Source organism: Entelurus aequoreus, linkage group LG03 (assembly GCF_033978785.1).
Source record: "Entelurus aequoreus isolate RoL-2023_Sb linkage group LG03, RoL_Eaeq_v1.1, whole genome shotgun sequence".
Lineage (NCBI taxonomy): Eukaryota > Metazoa > Chordata > Actinopteri > Syngnathiformes > Syngnathidae > Entelurus > Entelurus aequoreus.
The window spans coordinates 7,883,691-7,903,690 of NC_084733.1; the positions used below are offsets into that span (position 1 = coordinate 7,883,691).

Here is a 20,000-nt window from a genome sequence, read left to right on the forward strand (position 1 = left end):
GTCACATAGTACTGTCACCTAGTACTGTCACCTAGTAATGTCACCTAGTGCTGTCACATAGTACTGTCACCTAGTACTGTCACCTACTACTGTCACATAGTACTGTCACATAGTACTGCCACCTAGTACTGTCACCTAGTACTGTCACCTAGTACTGTCACCTAGATTGTCAAATAGTACTGTCACCTAGTATTTTCACCTAGTACTGTCACATAGTACTGTCAAATAGTACTGTCACCTAGTACTGTCACATAGTACTGTCGCATAGTACACCTATTACTGTCACATAATACTGTCACCTAGTACTGTCACATAGTACTGTCACCTAGTACTGTCACATAGTACTGTCACCTAGTACTGTCACCTACTACTGTCACATAGTACTGCCACCTAGTACTGTCACATAGTACTGTCACATAGTACTGTCACTTAGTACTTTCACCTAGTACTGTCACCTAGAACTTTCACCTAGTACTGTCACATAGTACTGTCACCTAGTACTGTCACCTAGTACTGTCACATAGTACTGTCACATAATACTGTCACCTAGTACTGTCACATAGTACTGTCACCTATTGCTGTCACTTAGTACTGTCACCTAGTACTGTCACATAGTACTGTCACCTAGTACTGTCACCTAGTACTGTCACCTAGTACTGTCACCTAGTACTGTCACATAGTACTGTCACTTAGTTCTGTCACCTAGTACTGTCACCTAGTACTGTCACTTAGTTCTGTTACATAATACTGTCACCTAGTACTGTCACCTAGTGCTGTCACAAAATACTGTCACCTAGTACTGTCACCTAGTACTGTCACCTAGTACTGTCACATAGTACTGTCACCTAGTACTGTCACATAGTACTGTCACATAGTACTATCACCTAGTACTGTCACCTAGTACTGTCACATAGTACTGTCACCTAGTACTGTCACGTAGTACTGTCACCTAGTACTTTCACATAGTACTGTCACCTAGTACTGTCACATAGTACTGTCACATAGTACTGCCACCTAGTACTGTCACATAGTACTGCCACATAGTACTGTCACATAGTACTGTCACCTAGTACTGTCACCTAGTACTTCTCAAATACTTCTTGTCTCTTGGGGACATCATTCTTTTCACACACCCCTAAATGAAAACATTTATCATGCCTTTATGACAGAAATATGTAAATATTACATGTTGTTATGAATGTTACTAGATACTACATTCATATTTACATCATGTATATATTACATGTTATCATTAATGTTACTACATGACATATATACTTACATCATGTATATATTACATGTTATTATGAATGTTACTACATTATATATATATATATATATATATATATATATATATATATATATATATATATATATATATATATATATATATGTGTATATATATATATATATATATATATATATATATATATATATATATATATATATATATATATATATATATATACTTACATCATGTATACATTACATGTTATTATGAATGTGACTACATGACATATATACTTACATCATGTATATATTACATGTTATTATGAATGTTACTACATTATATATATATATATATATATATATGTATATATATATATATATATATATATATATATATATATATATATATATATATATATATATATATATATATATATTGTATATATATATATATATATACTTACATCATGTATACATTACATGTTATTATGAATGTTACTACATGACATATATACTTACATCATGTGTATATTACATGTTATTATGAATGTTACTACATTATATATATATATATATATATATATATATATATATATATATATATATATATATATATATATGTATATATATATATATATATATATATATATATATATATATATATATATATATATATATATACTTACATCATGTATATATTACATGTTATTAGGAATGTTACTACATTATATATATATATATATACTTACATCATGTATATATTACATGTTATTATGAATGTTACTACATGACATATATACTTACATCATGTATATATTACCTGTTATTATGAATGTTACTATATTACATATATACTTACATCATGTATATATTACATGTTATTATGAATGTTACTACATGACATATATACTTACATCATGTATATATTACATGTTATTATGGATGTTACTACATGACATATATACTTACATCATGTATATATTACATATTATGAATGTCCTACATTACATATATACTTACATCATGCAGAACTGGAGCCAGACTTAGGTGCCTCTTTGAAAGAGAGCGTCATGTTACATTCCCTGAACTTGCAGCATTTTTCTCATGCGTGTCTTTTGGGGCTTTATTCGTCTTTTTGCAATATTTCCATTTTGCATTTGTTTTTGATCCTGAAGCGTTTTTGTGGCTGCAAAATTTGTTTTTGTTTTTTAATGTTGCTGCAGAACTGGAGCCAGACTTAGGTGTCTCTTTGAAAGAGAGCATCATGTTACATTCCCTGAACTTGCAGCATTTTTCTCATGCGTGTCTTTTGGGGCTTTATTCGTCTTTTTGCAATATTTCTATTTTGCATTTGTTTTTGATCCTGAAGCGTTTTTGTGGCTGCAAAATTTGTTTTTGTTTTTTAATGTTTCTGCAGAACTGGAGCCAGACTTAGGTGCCTCTTTGAAAGAGAGCGTCATGTTACGTTCCCTGAACTTGCAGCATTTCTCTCATGCGTGTCTTTTGGGGATTTAGGAGTCTTTTTGCAATATTTCCATTTTGCATTTGTTTTTGATCCTGAAGCGTTTTTGTGGCTGTAGAATTTTTTTATTTTTTTCTACTGTTGCTGCAGAAGTTGAATGAGCACAGACTCGGGCTCCTCTCTGGTAGAGAGCTTCCTGTTACGTTCCAGGAGGAAAACAGATGCTGGCTGTTTATTTCAAGGGTGTTAATCAAACGCTGAGGAAAGAGGACAAATCCACCTGCTGGCCAACACATTGTAAGCAGGAGTAGAAAGAGACACCTGACAAAAGTCCTGGCTTTATTTCCACGTCTCCATAACAACTGCATCAGTGAAGAGCAGCCAGGGAGAGAGAGAGAGAGGAACATTCCTCACTGGGTGGAAGGAACATGGCAGCGAGCTCACAGACGGACTGGAAGTCAGCTGGTCTTCTTGTTGTTGTCGTTGTTGTTGTTGGTGGTGGTGGTGGTGTTTGGGACGAGGTGTAGACAACATAGGATGCTGCACCAGGTGAGTGTTCATCGTCAAGTTGTGTGTACAAATGTAAGAATAATGCATATTCTCTTGTCGTGTTTTTATTTAGAACACTTGTTGGTTCCTAAAAAGACTTTGTTAGTCAACTAAACCCTTCTAGATGTTGGCTTGTAAATGTTCAACATTAAATGGTGACATTTCTGCCTTATTTGAGTGTTTTAATGTTGACTTCCTGTGCTGCACTCTTATTTTGTAGTTCCACTTCCTGTTTGAGTTGTATTTAGTGTGCCAGCGCACCTGTGTTGACTTTAGTGGTTGCTAAGTAAGTCCAGCTGCTCTTTGTGGGAGATTGTTATCCGTGTGGATGATGTTTCCTCTTCTCAGGCTTCCAAGTCACTTTGTTCCTGCATTCCTTAATGCATTAATGTTGTTGTCTTTGTTTATGGAATATCTCCTACCTGCACCTGCTACCTCAGGTGTGTCCAACTCCTTTTCATGGAGGACTACGTCCCAGTTATGGTTGCCCTCAGAGAAGTAATATATGAATATACATGTATATATATTTTTTTTACTGTAAAATCGACGTTGGTACTGTTTTTTTCCCATATACAGTCATAATAATAAATAATATATTGTGTTTGTAAAAAGCACTTTACATTGAGCAAACAACCTCAAAGTGCTACAGTGTATTAAAAAAATTAATAAAATAAAATATAATAAATAAAAATAAAAACTAGAACAGCCTAATAGCTAGAACTAGTATGCATATATCTAAAAAAAAATTTTATTTTTTTAAAAGAAGGGTTTTTAAGCCTTTTTTAAACGGACCCACAGTCTGTGGTGCCCTCAGGTGGTCAGGGAGAGCGTTCCACAGACACCTTAAAAAAGTAACAAAAACACATTAAAACAATATTTTGCGGTAAAAACAAACAAACTGGCAGCTCTGTTGCTTGAATTTTCCCGCCAAAAACAGTGGTGTTGTTTTTACATATGTTCCATTTTTTATATGCTGTAAAAAAAAAACACTGCTTTTACTGTAAAATTCTGGTGACTGAGCTGCCAGGTTTTAAAGTCAAATTTTAATATTTTTTTTGCAGCTTATGTAAAAAAAGATTTTGTTAATGTATTGTATTATATATATATATATATATATATATATATATATATATATATATATATATATATATATATATATATATATATATATATATATATATATATATATATATATATATATATATATATATATATATATAATACATTAACAATATATTTTTAGCTTACGTAAAAAAATATATTGTTAATGTATTATGTATATATACATATATATACATAATACATTAACAATATATTTTTTTACATAAGCTGCAAAAAAAATATTAAAATTTGACTATACAAACTGACAGTTCAGTCATATATATATATATATATATATATATATATATATATATATATATATATATATATATATATATATATATATATATATATATATATATATATATATATATATATATATATACTGTATATAATACATGAACAATATCTTTTTTTTCATAAGCTGCAAAAATTGGCAGCTCAGTCACCAGAATTTTACAGTAAAAGCAGTGTTGTTTTTTTTACAGCATATAAAAAATGGAATAAATGTAAAAACAACACCACTGTTTTTGGCGGGAAAATTCAAGCAACAGAGCTGCCAGTTTGTTTGTTTTTACTGTAAAATCTCGTTTTAATGTTTTTTTGTTACTTTTCTAATGTTTTTGTGTCTGACTCCCAGTCTGTGGAACGCTCTTCCTGACCACCTGAGGGCACCACAGACTGTGGATGCTTTTAAAAAAGGCTTAAAAACCCTTCTTTTAAAAATAAATAAATAATAATTTTAGATATATGCATACTAGTTCTAGCTATTAGGCTGTTCTATTTTTATTTTTTATTAATTTTTATTATCTTTTATTTTTTTATTATTTTTTTTAATACACTGTAGCCCTTTGAGGTTGTTTGCTTTTTACAAATAAAATCTATTATTTATTATTATGACTGTATATGGGGAAAAAAACATTACCAAAGTTGATTTTACAGTAAAAAAAACAAAACATAAAATCTATCGTCAATTTTACAGTCTACAATTTGATTGATAATTTGTTTTGAAATCATAAGTCAAGCAGATATTTAGGTACAGTATGTATCTTTATTTTAACACATATTTTTGGAATACATGATAATATAATATATATATTTATTATATGTGTAATGCATATAATAAAAGATGTGCAATTGCATGCAGTACATGATCTTGCATGTCCAAAGGGAACGAATAAATATATTTAGTAAGACAAGATTTGATTAAGTATGTGTACTGCTGTGTACTAAAGTACTTGTACCACGTTACACGTGAGAAAACACTTCATTTCTCCCATCACACTTTATCAAGTACACACATCACCTTTGTTTGAAGGCAAGTAAACCAGAGGGAGAATGAAGCTTTCATGTCAGCGCTGTATTGTTCACCTGTCTGCCATCAGCCAATCACACCTGTGTCTATCTGCCAATCACAGCAGTGTCTATCAGCCAATCACAGCTGTGTCTATCAGCCAATCATACCTGTGTATATCAGCCCATCACACCTGTGTCTATCAGCCAATCACAGCTGTGTCTATCAGCCAATCACACCTGTGTATGACAGCCAATCACACCTGTGTTTATCAGCCAATCACACCTGTGTCTATCTGCCAATCACAGTAGTGTCTATCAGCCAATCACAGCTGTGTCTATCAGCCAATCACACCTGTGTATGTCAGCCAATCACACCTGTGTCTATCAGAAAATCACACCTGTGTCTATCAGCCAATCACACTTGTGTCTATCAGCCAATCCCAGCTGTGTCTATCAGCCAATCACACCTGTGTCTATCAGCCCATCACACCTGTGTCTATCAGCCAATCACACCTGTGTCTATAAGCCCATCACACCTGTGTCTATCAGCCAATCACACCTGTGTCTATCAGCCCATCACACCTGTGTCTATCAGCCAATCACACCTGTGTCTATCAGCCAATCACACCCATTACTATCAGACAATCACACCCGTGTCTATCAGACTATCATACCTGTGTCTATCAGCCCATCACACCCGTGTCTATCAGCCAATCATACCAGTGTCTATCAGCCCATCACACCTGTGTCTATCAGCCAATCACACCCATTACTATCAGACAATCACACCCGTGTCTATCAGCCAATCATACCTGTGTCTATCAGCCCATCACACCTGTGTCTATCAGCCAATCACACCTGTGTCTATCAGCCAATCACACCCGTTACTATCAGACAATCACACCCGTGTCTATCAGACAATCATACCTGTGTCTATCAGCCCATCACACCCGTGTCTATCAGCCAATCATACCTGTGTCTATCAGCCTATCACACCTGTGTCTATCAGCCAATCACACCTGTGTCTATCAGCCAATCACACCTGTGTCTATCAGCCAATCACAGCTGTGTCTATCAGCCAATCACACCTGTGTCTATATCAGCCAATCACAGCAGTGTCTATCAGCCAATCACAGCTGTGTCTATCAGCCAATCCCACCTGTGTCTATCAGCCAATCACACCCGTTACTATCAGACAATCACACCCGTGTCTGGCTGATAGACACTGCTGTAATTGGCTGATAGACACAGCTGTGATTGGCTGATAGACACTGCTGTAATTGGCTGATAAAGACACAGGTGTGATTGGCTGATAGACACAGCTGTGATTGGCTGATAGACACAGGTGTGATTGGCTGATAGACACAGGTGTGATTGGCTGATAGACACAGGTGTGATAGGCTGATAGACACAGGTATGATTGGCTGATAGACACGGGTGTGATGGGCTGATAGACACAGGTATGATTGTCTGATAGACACAGCTGTGTCTATCAGCCAATTACAGCAGTGTCTATCAGCCAATCACACCTGTGTCCATCAGCCAATCACAGCTGTGTCTATCAGCCAATCACACCTGTGTCTATATCAGCCAATTACAGCAGTGTCTATCAGCCAATCACAGCTGTGTCTATCAGCCAATCACACCTGTGTCTTTATCAGCCAATTACAGCAGTGTCTATCAGCCAATCACAGCTGTGTCTATCAGCCAATTACAGCAGTGTCTATCAGCCAATCACACCTGTGTCTATCAGCCAATCACACCTGTGTCTATATCAGCCAATTACAGCAGTGTCTATCAGCCAATCACAGCTGTGTCTATCAGCCAATCACACCTGTGTCTATCAGCCAATCACAGCTGTGTTTATCAGCCAATTACAGAAGTGTCTATCAGCCAATCACAGCTGTGTCTATCAGCCAATCCCACCTGTGTCTATCAGCCAATCACACCTGTGTCTATCAGCCAATCACACCTGTGTCTATCAGCCAATCCCACCTGTGTCTATCAGCCAATCACAGCTGTGTCTATCAGCCAATCACAGCTGTGTCTATTAGCCAATTACAGCAGTGTCCATCAGCCAATGACACCTGTGTCTATCAGCCAATTACAGCAGTGTCTATCAGCCAATCCCACCTGTGTCTATCAGCCAATCACAGCTGTGTCTATCAGCCAATTACAGCAGTGTCCATCAGCCAATCACAGCAGTGTCTATCAGCCAATCACAGCTGTGTCTATCAGCCAATTACAGCAGTGTCCATCAGCCAATCACAGCAGTGTCTATCAGCCAATTACAGCAGTGTCTATCAGCCAATCACAGCAGTGTCTATCAGCCAATCACAGCCATGTCTATCAGCCAATCACACCTGTGTCTATATCAGCCAATCACAGCAGTGTCTATCAGCCAATCACAGCAGTGTCTATCAGCCAATCACACCTGTGTCTATATCAGCCAATTACAGCAGTGTCTATCAGCCAATCACAGCCGTGTCTATCAGCCAATCACACCTGTGTCTATATCAGCCAATCACAGCAGTGTCTATCAGCCAATCACAGCAGTGTCTATCAGCCAATCACACCTGTGTCTATATCAGCCAATTACAGCAGTGTCTATCAGCCAATCACACCTGTGTCTATATCAGCCAATTACAGCTATGTTTATCAGCCAATCACAGCTGTGTCTCCTCCCTCCATTAGGCCAACCTGAAGAAGTTGATGGAGTTTGTGCAGCAGAGGAACACTGAGAAGGTCTCACGCTTTTTGGAGAAGGGTTTGGATCCCAACTTCCACGATCCTGACACAGGAGGTGAGATCTTCACTTCCTCTACTTTTTCCCAATCTTGATGGATTTTGCTGGAATGAAGTTCTCAACCAGGTGGACTTTGCTCATCTCCTCATGTTTACTCCAACATAGCACACATGTTCATGTTGGTGACCTCCAGTCTTCCAGCAGGAAGTAGTTCATCTCACAGGGCTTCTGCAGCCGTGTGTACCGTATGTACCGGACTATACCGTATGTACCGGACTGTACTGTATGTCCCGGACTATACCGTATGTACCGGACTGTACCGTATGTACCGGACTATACTGTATGTCCCGGACTATACTGTATGTCCCAGACTATACTTTATGTACCGGACTATACTGTATGTCCCGGACTATACCGTACGTCCCAGACTATACTGTATGTCCCAGACCATACTGTATGTACCGGACTATACTGTATGTCCCGGACTATACCGTACGTCCCAGACTATACTGTATGTCCCAGACCATACTGTATGTACCGGACTATACTGTATGTCCCGGACTATACTGTGTGTACCAGACTATATTGTATGACCCGGACTATACTGTATGTCCCAGACTATACTGTATATATACTGTATGTCCTGGACTATACTGTGTGTACCAGACAATACTGTATATATACTGTATGCACCGGACTAAACTGTATGTACCAGACTATACTGTATGTATACTGTATGTCCCAGACTATACCGTATGTTTCGGACTATACCGTATGTCCCAGACTATACTGTATGTCCCAGACTATACTGTATGTACCGGACTATACTGTATGTCCCGGACTATACTGTATGACCCGGACTATACAGTATGTCCCAGACTATACTGTATATATACTGTATGTCCTGGACTATACTGTGTGTACCAGACTATACTGTATATATACTGTATGCACCGGACTAAACTGTACGTACCAGACTATACTGTATATATACTGTATGTCCCAGACTATACCGTATGTTTCGGACTATACCATATGTCCCAGACTATACTGTATGTCCCGGACTATACTGTATGTACCGGACTATACTGTATGTACCGGACTATACCGTATGTCCCGGACTATACTGTATGTCCCGGACTATATTGTATGTCCCGGACTATACTGTATGTACCTGACTATACTGTATGTCCCGGACTATATTGTATGTCCCGGACTACACTGTATGTACCTGACTATACTGTATGTCCCGGATTATACTAAATGTGCGCCCACTACAAAAAACATGTTTCTATATATTAGTCGCACCAGACTATAAGTGGCAGATATATATGTTGTGAAATGAGTTGATTACATAGAAATATTCTGTAAATGTTTATTTACATACCTTAATTGTGTACAAACTCTGACCCTGGCTGGACTACTTGACCAGATAGTATGGTGACCACCATGTCTGTGGTGTTTCCCAGAATGTCCTCTGACCCTGGCTGGACTACTTGACCAGATAGTATGGTGACCACCATGTCTGTGGTGTTTCCCAGAATGTCCTCTGACCCTGGCTGGACTACTTGACCAGATAGGATGGTGACCACCATGTCTGTGGTGTTTCCCAGAATGCCCTCTGACCCTAGCTGGACTACTCGACCAGATAGTATGGTGACCACCATGTCTGTGGTGTTTCCCAGAATGCCCTCTGACCCTGGCTGGACTACACGACCAGATAGTATGGTGACCACCATGTCTATGGTGTTTCCCAGAATGCCCTCTGACCCTGGCTGGACTACTCGACCAGATAGTATGGTGACCACCATGTCTGTGGTGTTTCCCAGGATGCCCTCTGACCCTGGCTGGACTACTCGACCAGATAGTATGGTTACCACCATGTCTGTGGTGTTTCTCAGAATGCCCTCTGACCCTGGCTGGACTACTTGACCAGATAGTATGGTGACCACCACGTCTGTGGTGTTTCCCAGAATGCCCTCTGACCCTGGCTGGACTACACGACCAGATAGTATGGTGACCACCATGTCTGTGGTGTTTCCCAGAATGCCCTCTGACCCTGGCTGGACTACTTGACCAGATAGTATGGTGACCACTATGTCTGTGGTGTTTCCCAGAATGTCCTCTGACCCTGGCTGGACTACTTGACCAGATAGTATGGTGACCACCATGTCTGTGGTGTTTCCCAGAATGCCCTCTGACCCTAGCTGGACTACTCGACCAGATAGTATGGTGACCACCATGTCTGTGGTGTTTCCCAGAATGCCCTCTGACCCTGGCTGGACTACTTGACTAGATAGTATGGTGACCATCATGTCTGTGGTGTTTCCCAGAATGCCCTCTGACCCTGGCTGGACTACTTGACCAGATAGTATGGTGACCACCATGTCTGTGGTGTTTCCCAGAATGCCCTCTGACCCTGGCTGGACTACTCGACCAGATAGTATGGTGACCACCATGTCTGTGGTGTTTCCCAGAATGCCCTCTGACCCTGGCTGGACTACTTGACCAGATAGTATGGTGACCACCATGTCTGTGGTGTTTCCCAGAATGCCCTCTGACCCTGGCTGGACTACTTGACCAGATAGTATGGTGACCACCATGTCTGTGGTGTTTCCCAGAATGCCCTCTGACCCTGGCTGGACTACTCGACCAGATAGTATGCTGACCACCATGTCTGTGGTGTTTCCCAGAATGCCCTCTGACCCTGGCTGGACTACTCGACCAGATAGTATGGTGACCACCATGTCTGTGGTGTTTCCCAGAATGCCCTCTGACCCTGGCTGGACTACTTGACCAGATAGTATGGTGACCACCATGTCTGTGGTGTTTCCCAGAATGCCCTCTGACCCTGGCTGGACTACTTGACCAGATAGTATGGTGACCACCATGTCTGTGGTGTTTCCCAGAATGCCCTCTGACCCTAGCTGGACTACTTGACCAGATAGTATGGTGACCACCATGTCTGTGGTGTTTCCCAGAATGCCCTCTGACCCTGGCTGGACTACTTGACCAGATAGTATGGTGACCACCATGTCTGTGGTGTTTCCCAGAATGCCCTCTGACCCTAGCTGGACTACTTGACCAGATAGTATGGTGACCACCATGTCTGTGGTGTTTCCCAGAATGCCCTCTGACCCTGGCTGGACTACTTGACCAGATAGTATGGTGACCACCATGTCTGTGGTGTTTCCCAGAATGCCCTCTGACCCTGGCTGGACTACTTGACCAGATAGTATGGTGACCACCATGTCTGTGGTGTTTCCCAGAATGCCCTCTGACCCTGGCTGGACTACTTGACCAGATAGTATGGTGACCACCATGTCTGTGGTGTTTCCCAGAATGCCCTCTGACCCTGGCTGGACTACTTGACCAGATAGTATGGTGACCACCATGTCTGTGGTGTTTCCCAGAATGCCCTCTGACCCTGGCTGGACTACTTGACCAGATAGTATGGTGACCACCATGTCTGTGGTGTTTCCCAGAATGCCTTCTGACCCTGGCTGGACTACTTGACCAGATAGTATGGTGACCACCATGTCTGTGGTGTTTCCCAGAATGCCCTCTGACCCTGGCTGGACTACTTGACCAGATAGTATGGTGACCACCATGTCTGTGGTGTTTCCCAGAATGCCCTCTGACCCTGGCTGGACTACTTGACCAGATAGTATGGTGACCACCATGTCTGTGGTGTTTCCCAGAATGCCCTCTGACCCTGGCTGGACTACTTGACCAGATAGTATGGTGACCACCATGTCTGTGGTGTTTCCCAGAATGCCCTCTGACCCTGGCTGGACTACTTGACCAGATAGTATGGTGACCACCATGTCTGTGGTGTTTCCCAGAATGCCCTCTGACCCTGGCTGGACTACTTGACCAGATAGTATGGTGACCACCATGTCTGTGGTGTTTCCCAGAATGCCCTCTGACCCTGGCTGGACTACTTGACCAGATAGTATGGTGACCACCATGTCTGTGGTGTTTCCCAGAATGCCCTCTGACCCTGGCTGGACTACTTGACCAGATAGTATGGTGACCACCATGTCTGTGGTGTTTCCCAGAATGCCTTCTGACCCTGGCTGGACTACTTGACCAGATAGTATGGTGACCACCATGTCTGTGGTGTTTCCCAGAATGCCCTCTGACCCTGGCTGGACTACTTGACCAGATAGTATGGTGACCACCATGTCTGTGGTGTTTCCCAGAATGCCCTCTGACCCTGGCTGGACTACTTGACCAGATAGTATGGTGACCACCATGTCTGTGGTGTTTCCCAGAATGCCCTCTGACCCTGGCTGGACTACTTGACCAGATAGTATGGTGACCACCATGTCTGTGGTGTTTCCCAGAATGCCCTCTGACCCTGGCTGGACTACTTGACCAGATAGTATGGTGACCACCATGTCTGTGGTGTTTCCCAGAATGCCCTCTGACCCTGGCTGGACTACTTGACCAGATAGTATGGTGACCACCATGTCTGTGGTGTTTCCCAGAATGCCCTCTGACCCTGGCTGGACTACTTGACCAGATAGTATGGTGACCACCATGTCTGTGGTGTTTCCCAGAATGCCCTCTGACCCTGGCTGCACAGCTGGAGGGATGTGCAGAAGTCATCAAGGCCCTGAAGAGTGGAGGAGCACATCTGGACTTCAGGACCAAAGATGGCATCACAGCTCTGCACAAGGCGGTGCGGAGCAAGAACCACATGGCCCTCATTGTGAGTCACACACACACACACACACACACACACACACACACACACACACACACACACACACACACACACACACACACACACACACACACACACACACACACACACACACACACACACACACACACACACAACCCAAACACAGGATGACTCATCACTTGAGTCCATTCAGCAACAACAATGATGCAATATAATGATCAAAGAGATGATAAGATGACTACTACTACAGTACAGCACAGCATAGTATAGTACAGTACAATATAGTATAGTATAGTACAGTACAGTATAATACGGTACAGTATAGTACAGAACAGTACAGTACACTATAGTACAGTATAGTACAGTACAATACACTATTGTACAGTACACTTTAATACAGTATAGTACGGTACAGTACAGTACGGAACAGTACAGTACACTATAGTATAGTACAGCACGGAATAGTACAATATTAGGGATGTCCGATAATGGCTTTTTGCCGATATCCGATATTCCGATATTGTCCAACTCTTTAATCACCGATACCGATATCAACCGATACCGATATCAACCGATATATGCAGTCGTGGAATTAACACATTATTATGCCTAATTTGGACAACCATGTATGGTGAAGATAAGGTACTTAAAAAAAAAAAAACAATAAAATAAGATAACTAAATTAAAAACATTTTCTTGAATAAAAAAGAAAGTAAAACAATATAAAAACAGTTACATAGAAACTAGTAATGAATGAAAATGAGTCAAATTAACTGTTAAAGGTTAGTACTATTAGTGGAGCAGCAGCACGCACAATCATGTGTGCTTACGGACTGTATCCCTTGCAGACTGTATTGATATATATTGATATATAATGTAGGAACCAGAATATTGATAACAGAAAGAAATGGGGGGGAGGGAGGTTTTTTGGGTTGGTGCACTAATTGTAAGTGTATCTTGTGTTTTTTATGTTGATTTAATAAAAAATAAAAAAAATAAAAATTAAAAAAACGATACAGATAATAAAAAAACCGATACCGATAATTTCCGATATTACATTTTAACGCATTTATCGGCCGATAATATCGGCCTGTCTTTGCACCATCTCTAGTATCTTCCACACTGACTTGTGTGTGTTTCATAATGTGTTGATGTTTCACTATCTTTGCACCATCTCCAGTATCTTCCACACTGACTTGTGTGTGTTTCCTAATGTGTTGATGTTTCACTATCTTTGCACCATCTCCAGTATCTTCCACACTGACTTGTGTGTGTTTCATAATGTGTTGATGTCTCACTATCTTTGCACCATGTCCAGTATCTTCCACACTGACTTGTGTGTGTTTCATAATGTGTTGATGTTTCACTATCTTTGCACCATCTCCAGTATCTTCCACACTGACTTGTGTGTGTTTCATAATGTGTTGATGTCTCACTATCTTTGCACCATCTCCAGTATCTTCCACACTGACTTGTGTGTGTTTCATAATGTGTTGATGTCTCACTATCTTTGCACCACCTCCAGTATCTTCCACACTGACTTGTGTGTGTTTCATAATGTGTTGACGTCTCACTATCTTTGCACCATCTCCAGTATCTTCCACACTGACTTGTGTGTGTTTCATAATGTGTTGATGTCTCACTATCTTTGCACCACCTCCAGTATCTTCCACACTGACTTGTGTGTGTTTCATTATGTGTTGACGTCTCACTATCTTTGCACCACCTCCAGTATCTTCCACACTGACTTGTGTGTGTTTCATAATGTGTTGATGTTTCACTATCTTTGCACCATCTCCAGTATCTTCCACACTGACTTGTGTGTGTTTCATAATGTGTTGATGTCTCACTATCTTTGCACCATCTCCAGTATCTTCCACACTGACTTGTGTGTGTGTTTCATAATGTGTTGATGTTTCACTATCTTTGCACCATCTCCAGTATCTTCCACACTGACTTGTGTGTGTTTCATAATGTGTTGATGTCTCACTATCTTTGCACCACCTCCAGTATCTTCCACACTGACTTGTGTGTGTTTCATAATGTGTTGATGTCTCACTATCTTTGCACCACCTCTAGTATCTTCCACACTGACTTGTGTGTGTTTCATAATGTGTTGATGTCTCACTATCTTTGCACCATCTCCAGTATCTTCCACACTGACTTGTGTGTGTTTCATAATGTGTTGATGTCTCACTATCTTTGCACCATCTCCTGTATCTTCCACACTGACTTGTGTGTGTTTCATAATGTGTTGACGTCTCACTATCTTTGCATCTCCAGTATCTTCCACACTGACTTGTGTGTGTTTCATAATGTGTTGATGTCTCACTATCTTTGCACCATCTCCAGTATCTCCCACACTGACTTGTGTGTGTTTCATAATGTGTTGATGTTTCACTATCTTTGCACCATCTCCAGTATCTTCCACACTGACTTGTGTGTGTTTCATAATGTGTTGATGTCTCACTATCTTTGCACCATCTCCAGTATCTTCCACACTGACTTGTGTGTGTTTCATAATGTGTTGATGTCTCACTATCTTTGCACCATCTCCAGTATCTTCCACACTGACTTGTGTGTGTTTCATAATGTGTTGATGTCTCACTATCTTTGCACCATCTCCAGTATCTTCCACACTGACTTGTGTGTGTTTCATAATGTGTTGATGTTTCACTATCTTTGCACCATCTCCAGTATCTTCCACACTGACTTGTGTGTGTTTCATAATGTGTTGATGTCTCACTATCTTTGCACCATCTCCAGTATCTTCCACACTGACTTGTGTGTGTTTCATAATGTGTTGACGTCTCACTATCTTTGCACCATCTGTAGTATCTTCCACACCGACTTGTGTGTGTTTCATAATGTGTTGATGTCTCACTATCTTTGCACCACCTCCAGTATCTTCCACACTGACTTGTGTGTGTTTCATAACGTGTTGATGTCTCACTATCTTTGCACCATCTCCAGTATCTTCCACACTGACTTGTGTGTGTTTCATAATGTGTTGATGTCTCACTATCTTTGCACCATCTCCAGTATCTTCCACACTGACTTGTGTGTGTTTCATAATGTGTTGATGTCTCACTATCTTTGCACCATCTCCAGTATCTTCCACACTGACTTGTGTGTGTTTCATAATGTGTTGATGTCTCACTATCTTTGAGACACACGTCCGACTGTCACCTAACGTGAACAATATTAGAGGGTGATTTAATACAGGTTGTCCTCCCCAGACGCTGTTGGACTTGGGTGCGTCCCCCGACTACAAGGACAGTCGGGGTCTGACTCCTCTCTACCACAGCTCCATGGTGGGAGGAGACCCTTACTGCTGCGAGCTGCTGCTGCACGACCACGCGCAGGTGGGCTGCGTGGACGAGAACGGCTGGCAGGAGATCCACCAGGTGGGGGAGACAAACTGTAGCAATGTTGGGAAGGAGACGGTGCTAAAGCGCTAAAGTAAAAGGTGTGGTTTGCAGGCGTGTCGCTACGGTCACGTGCAGCACCTGGAACATCTGCTCTTCTACGGGGCTGAAATGAGCGCCCAGAACGCTTCTGGGAACACGGCCCTGCATGTGTGCGCACTCTACAACCAGGTAGCACTTTTCAAATATGTTGTTGTTGTTGTTGTTGTTGTTGTTGTTGTTGTTGTTGTTGTTGTTGTTGTCGTCACGGGTCGACCTGCACAAACTAAACAGGAGCGTGAGCCGCCATGCTAGATGCTGACATGAGCCTCGTCCTGGCTGCTCCGCCCTTCATTAGACGGCAAAAGTTGGTGATGCGAGGTCGCCATGGCAATGGACCGTCTCCGTGTCTCATTGGCCGTGTTGGCGATGACCGCGGTACTTTGTTCAGTCGGTCGGGGGAATTACTGTTGCCATGGTTACAACACCGCGACTGAGAATGTGAGGTGTCTCGTTACTACACTTTGGTTGATTAAAGCCCGTGTGATATCGGGTGCGATACAAGCAGTCCTGCAGCGTGTTTACTTGTGAGTGATATCATGTGTGATACAAGCAGTCCTGCAGCGTGTTTACTTGTGAGTGATATCATGTGTGATACAAGCAGTCCTGCAGCGTGTTAACTTGTGTGATATCATGTGCGATACAAGCAGTCCTGCAGCGTGCTTACTTGTGTGTGACATCGTGTGTGATACAAGCAGTCCTGCAGCGTGTTAACTTGTGTGATATCATGTGCGATACGAGCAGTCCTGCAGCGTGTTTACTTGTGTGTCATATCATGTGGGATACAAGCAGTCTTGCAGCATGTTCACTTTTGTGATATCATAAGCGATATAAGCAGTCCTGCAGCGTGTTTACTTGTGTGTGATATTGGGTGCGATACAAGCAGTCCTGCAGCATGTTTACTTGTGTGTGTGATATCATGTGTGATACAAGCAGTCCTGCAGCGTGTTTACTTGTGTGTGTGATATCATGTGTGATACAAGCAGTCCTGCAGCGTGCTTACTTGTGTGTGATATCATGTGCGATACAAGCAGTCCTGCAGCGTGTTTACTTGTGTGTGTGATATCATGTGTGATACAAGCAGTCCTGCAGCGTGCTTACTTGTGTGTGATATCATGTGCGATACAAGTAGTCCTGCAGCGTGTTTACTTGTGTGTGTGATATCATGTGCGATACAAGCGATCCTGCAGCGTGTTTACTTGTGTGTGATATCATGTGCGATACAAGCAGTCTTGCAGGATGTTCACTTTTGTGATATCATAAGCGATACAAGCAGTCCTGCAGCGTGTTTACTTGTGTCATATCATGTGCGATACAAGCAGTCTTGCAGCATGTTCACTTTTGTGATATCATGTGCGATACAAGCAGTCCTGCAGCGTGTTTACTTGTGTGTGATATTGGGTGCGATACAAGCAGTCCTGCAGCATGTTTACTTGTGTGTGTGATATTATGTGTGATACAAGCAGTCCTGCAGCGTGTTTACTTGTGTGTGTGATATCATGTGTGATACAAGCAGTCCTGCAGCGTGTTTACTTGTGTGTGTGACATCGTGTGTGACACAAGCAGTCCTGCAGCGTGTTTACTTGTGTGTCATATCATGTGCGATACAAGCAGTCTTTCAGCATGTTCACTTTTGTGATATAATGTGCGATACAAGCAGTCCTGCAGCGTGTTTACTTGTGTGTGATATCGGGTGCGATACAAGCAGTCCTGCAGCATGTTCACTTTTGTGATATCCTGTGCAATACAAGCAGTCCTGCAGTGTGTTTACTTGTGTGTGATATCGGGTGCGATACAAGCAGTCCTGCAGCGTGTTTACTTGTGTGTGATATCGTGTGTGATACAAGCAGTCCTGCAGCGTGTTTACTTGTGTGATATCATGTGCGATACAAGCAGTCCTGCAGCGTGTTTACTTGTGTGTGTGATATCATGTGCGATACAAGCTGTCCTGCAGCGTGTTTACTTGTGTGTGATATCATGTGCGATACAAGCGGTCCTGCAGCGTGTTTACTTGTGTGTGATATCATGTGCGATACAAGCGGTCCTGCAGCGTGCTTACTTGTGTGTGATATCATGTGTGATACAAGCAGTCCTGCAGCGTGCTTACTTGTGTGTCATATCATGTGCGATACAAGCAGTCTTGCAGGATGTTCACTTTTGTGATATCATAAGCGATACAAGCAGTCCTGCAGTGTGTTTACTTGTGTGTGATATCGGGTGCGATACAAGCAGTCCTGCAGCGTGCTTACTTGTGTGTGACATCGTGTGTGATACAAGCAGTCCTGCAGCGTGTTTACTTGTGTGTCATATCATGTGCGATACAAGCAGTCTTGCAGCATGTTCACTTTTGTGATATCATAAGCGATACAAGCAGTCCTGCAGCGTGTTTACTTGTGTGTGATATTGGGTGCGATACAAGCAGTCTTGCAGCATGTTCACTTTAGTGATATCATAAGCGATACAAGCAGTCCTGCAGCGTGTTTACTTGTGTGTGATATCATATGTGATACAAGCTGTCCTGCAGCGTGTTTACTTGTGTGTGATAGATCCAGTGGAATAGATCTAGTGGCATGGATCAATAGATCCACTGACCAAGATCAATAGATCCAGTGGGATAGATCTAGTGGCAGAGATCAATATATCCAGTGACCATGATCAATGTATCCAGTGGCCTAGATCTATAGATCCAGTGACATAGATCAATAGAACCAATGGCCAAGATCAATATACCAAATGCAGCATTTCTAGAGGCAAGTCCAAAGGTGATGCAAGGTAAACACAAGTCACATGACTTGTAGAAGGTGCAGGAGTGTAAACACAAGTCACATGACTTGTAGAAGGTGCAGGAGTGTAAACACAAGTCACATGACCTGTAGAAGGTGTGCTGTACATGTAAGCACCAGCAGTTCTAACAGAACTTTGTTGTCATTCAGGACAGCTGTGCTCGGGTTCTCCTCTTCCGGGGCGCCGACAAGGAGATCAGGAACTACAACAGCCAGACTGCCTTCCAGGTAGGCCTTGAAGATGCCTGAGAAACGTCACTTCCTGCCTGCACACATGAGAAAACGTCACTTCCTGCCTGCACACATGAGAAACGTCACTTCCTGCCTGCACACATGAGAAACGTCACTTCCTGCCTGCACACATGAGAAAACGTCACTTCCTGCCTGCACACATGAGAAAACGTCACTTCCTGCCTGCACACATGAGAAACGTCACTTCCTGCCTGCACACATGAGAAAACGTCACTTCCTGCCTGCACACATGAGAAAACGTCACTTCCTGCCTGCACACATGAGAAAACGTCACTTCCTGTGCAGCACTAACGTTGTCCTCCCCCTCCAGGTGGCCATCATAGCAGGAAACTTTGACCTGGCTGAGATCATCAAGGTCCACAAAGCGTCAGATGTCGGTGAGTGGACACTTGACATGATTGACAGCTTCAAGGACCACTCC

At 41.8% G+C, this 20,000-nt stretch overlaps 1 protein-coding gene across 1 annotated transcript in view; it reads left to right on the forward strand.

Annotated features, from left to right (window-relative positions):
* Window positions 1-12,857: 12,857 nt before the first annotated feature.
* Window positions 12,858-20,000, forward strand: part of LOC133647174 (SH3 and multiple ankyrin repeat domains protein 3-like) — a 122,689-nt gene continuing 115,546 nt past the window's right edge. Inside the window, exons 1-6 of the mRNA XM_062043316.1 lie at window positions 12,858-12,894; window positions 12,950-13,101; window positions 16,317-16,484; window positions 16,560-16,676; window positions 19,478-19,555; window positions 19,890-19,956. Of these exons, the coding sequence (XP_061899300.1) occupies window positions 12,858-12,894; window positions 12,950-13,101; window positions 16,317-16,484; window positions 16,560-16,676; window positions 19,478-19,555; window positions 19,890-19,956 (619 nt within the window). The remainder of the gene's footprint in view (window positions 12,895-12,949; window positions 13,102-16,316; window positions 16,485-16,559; window positions 16,677-19,477; window positions 19,556-19,889; window positions 19,957-20,000) is intronic.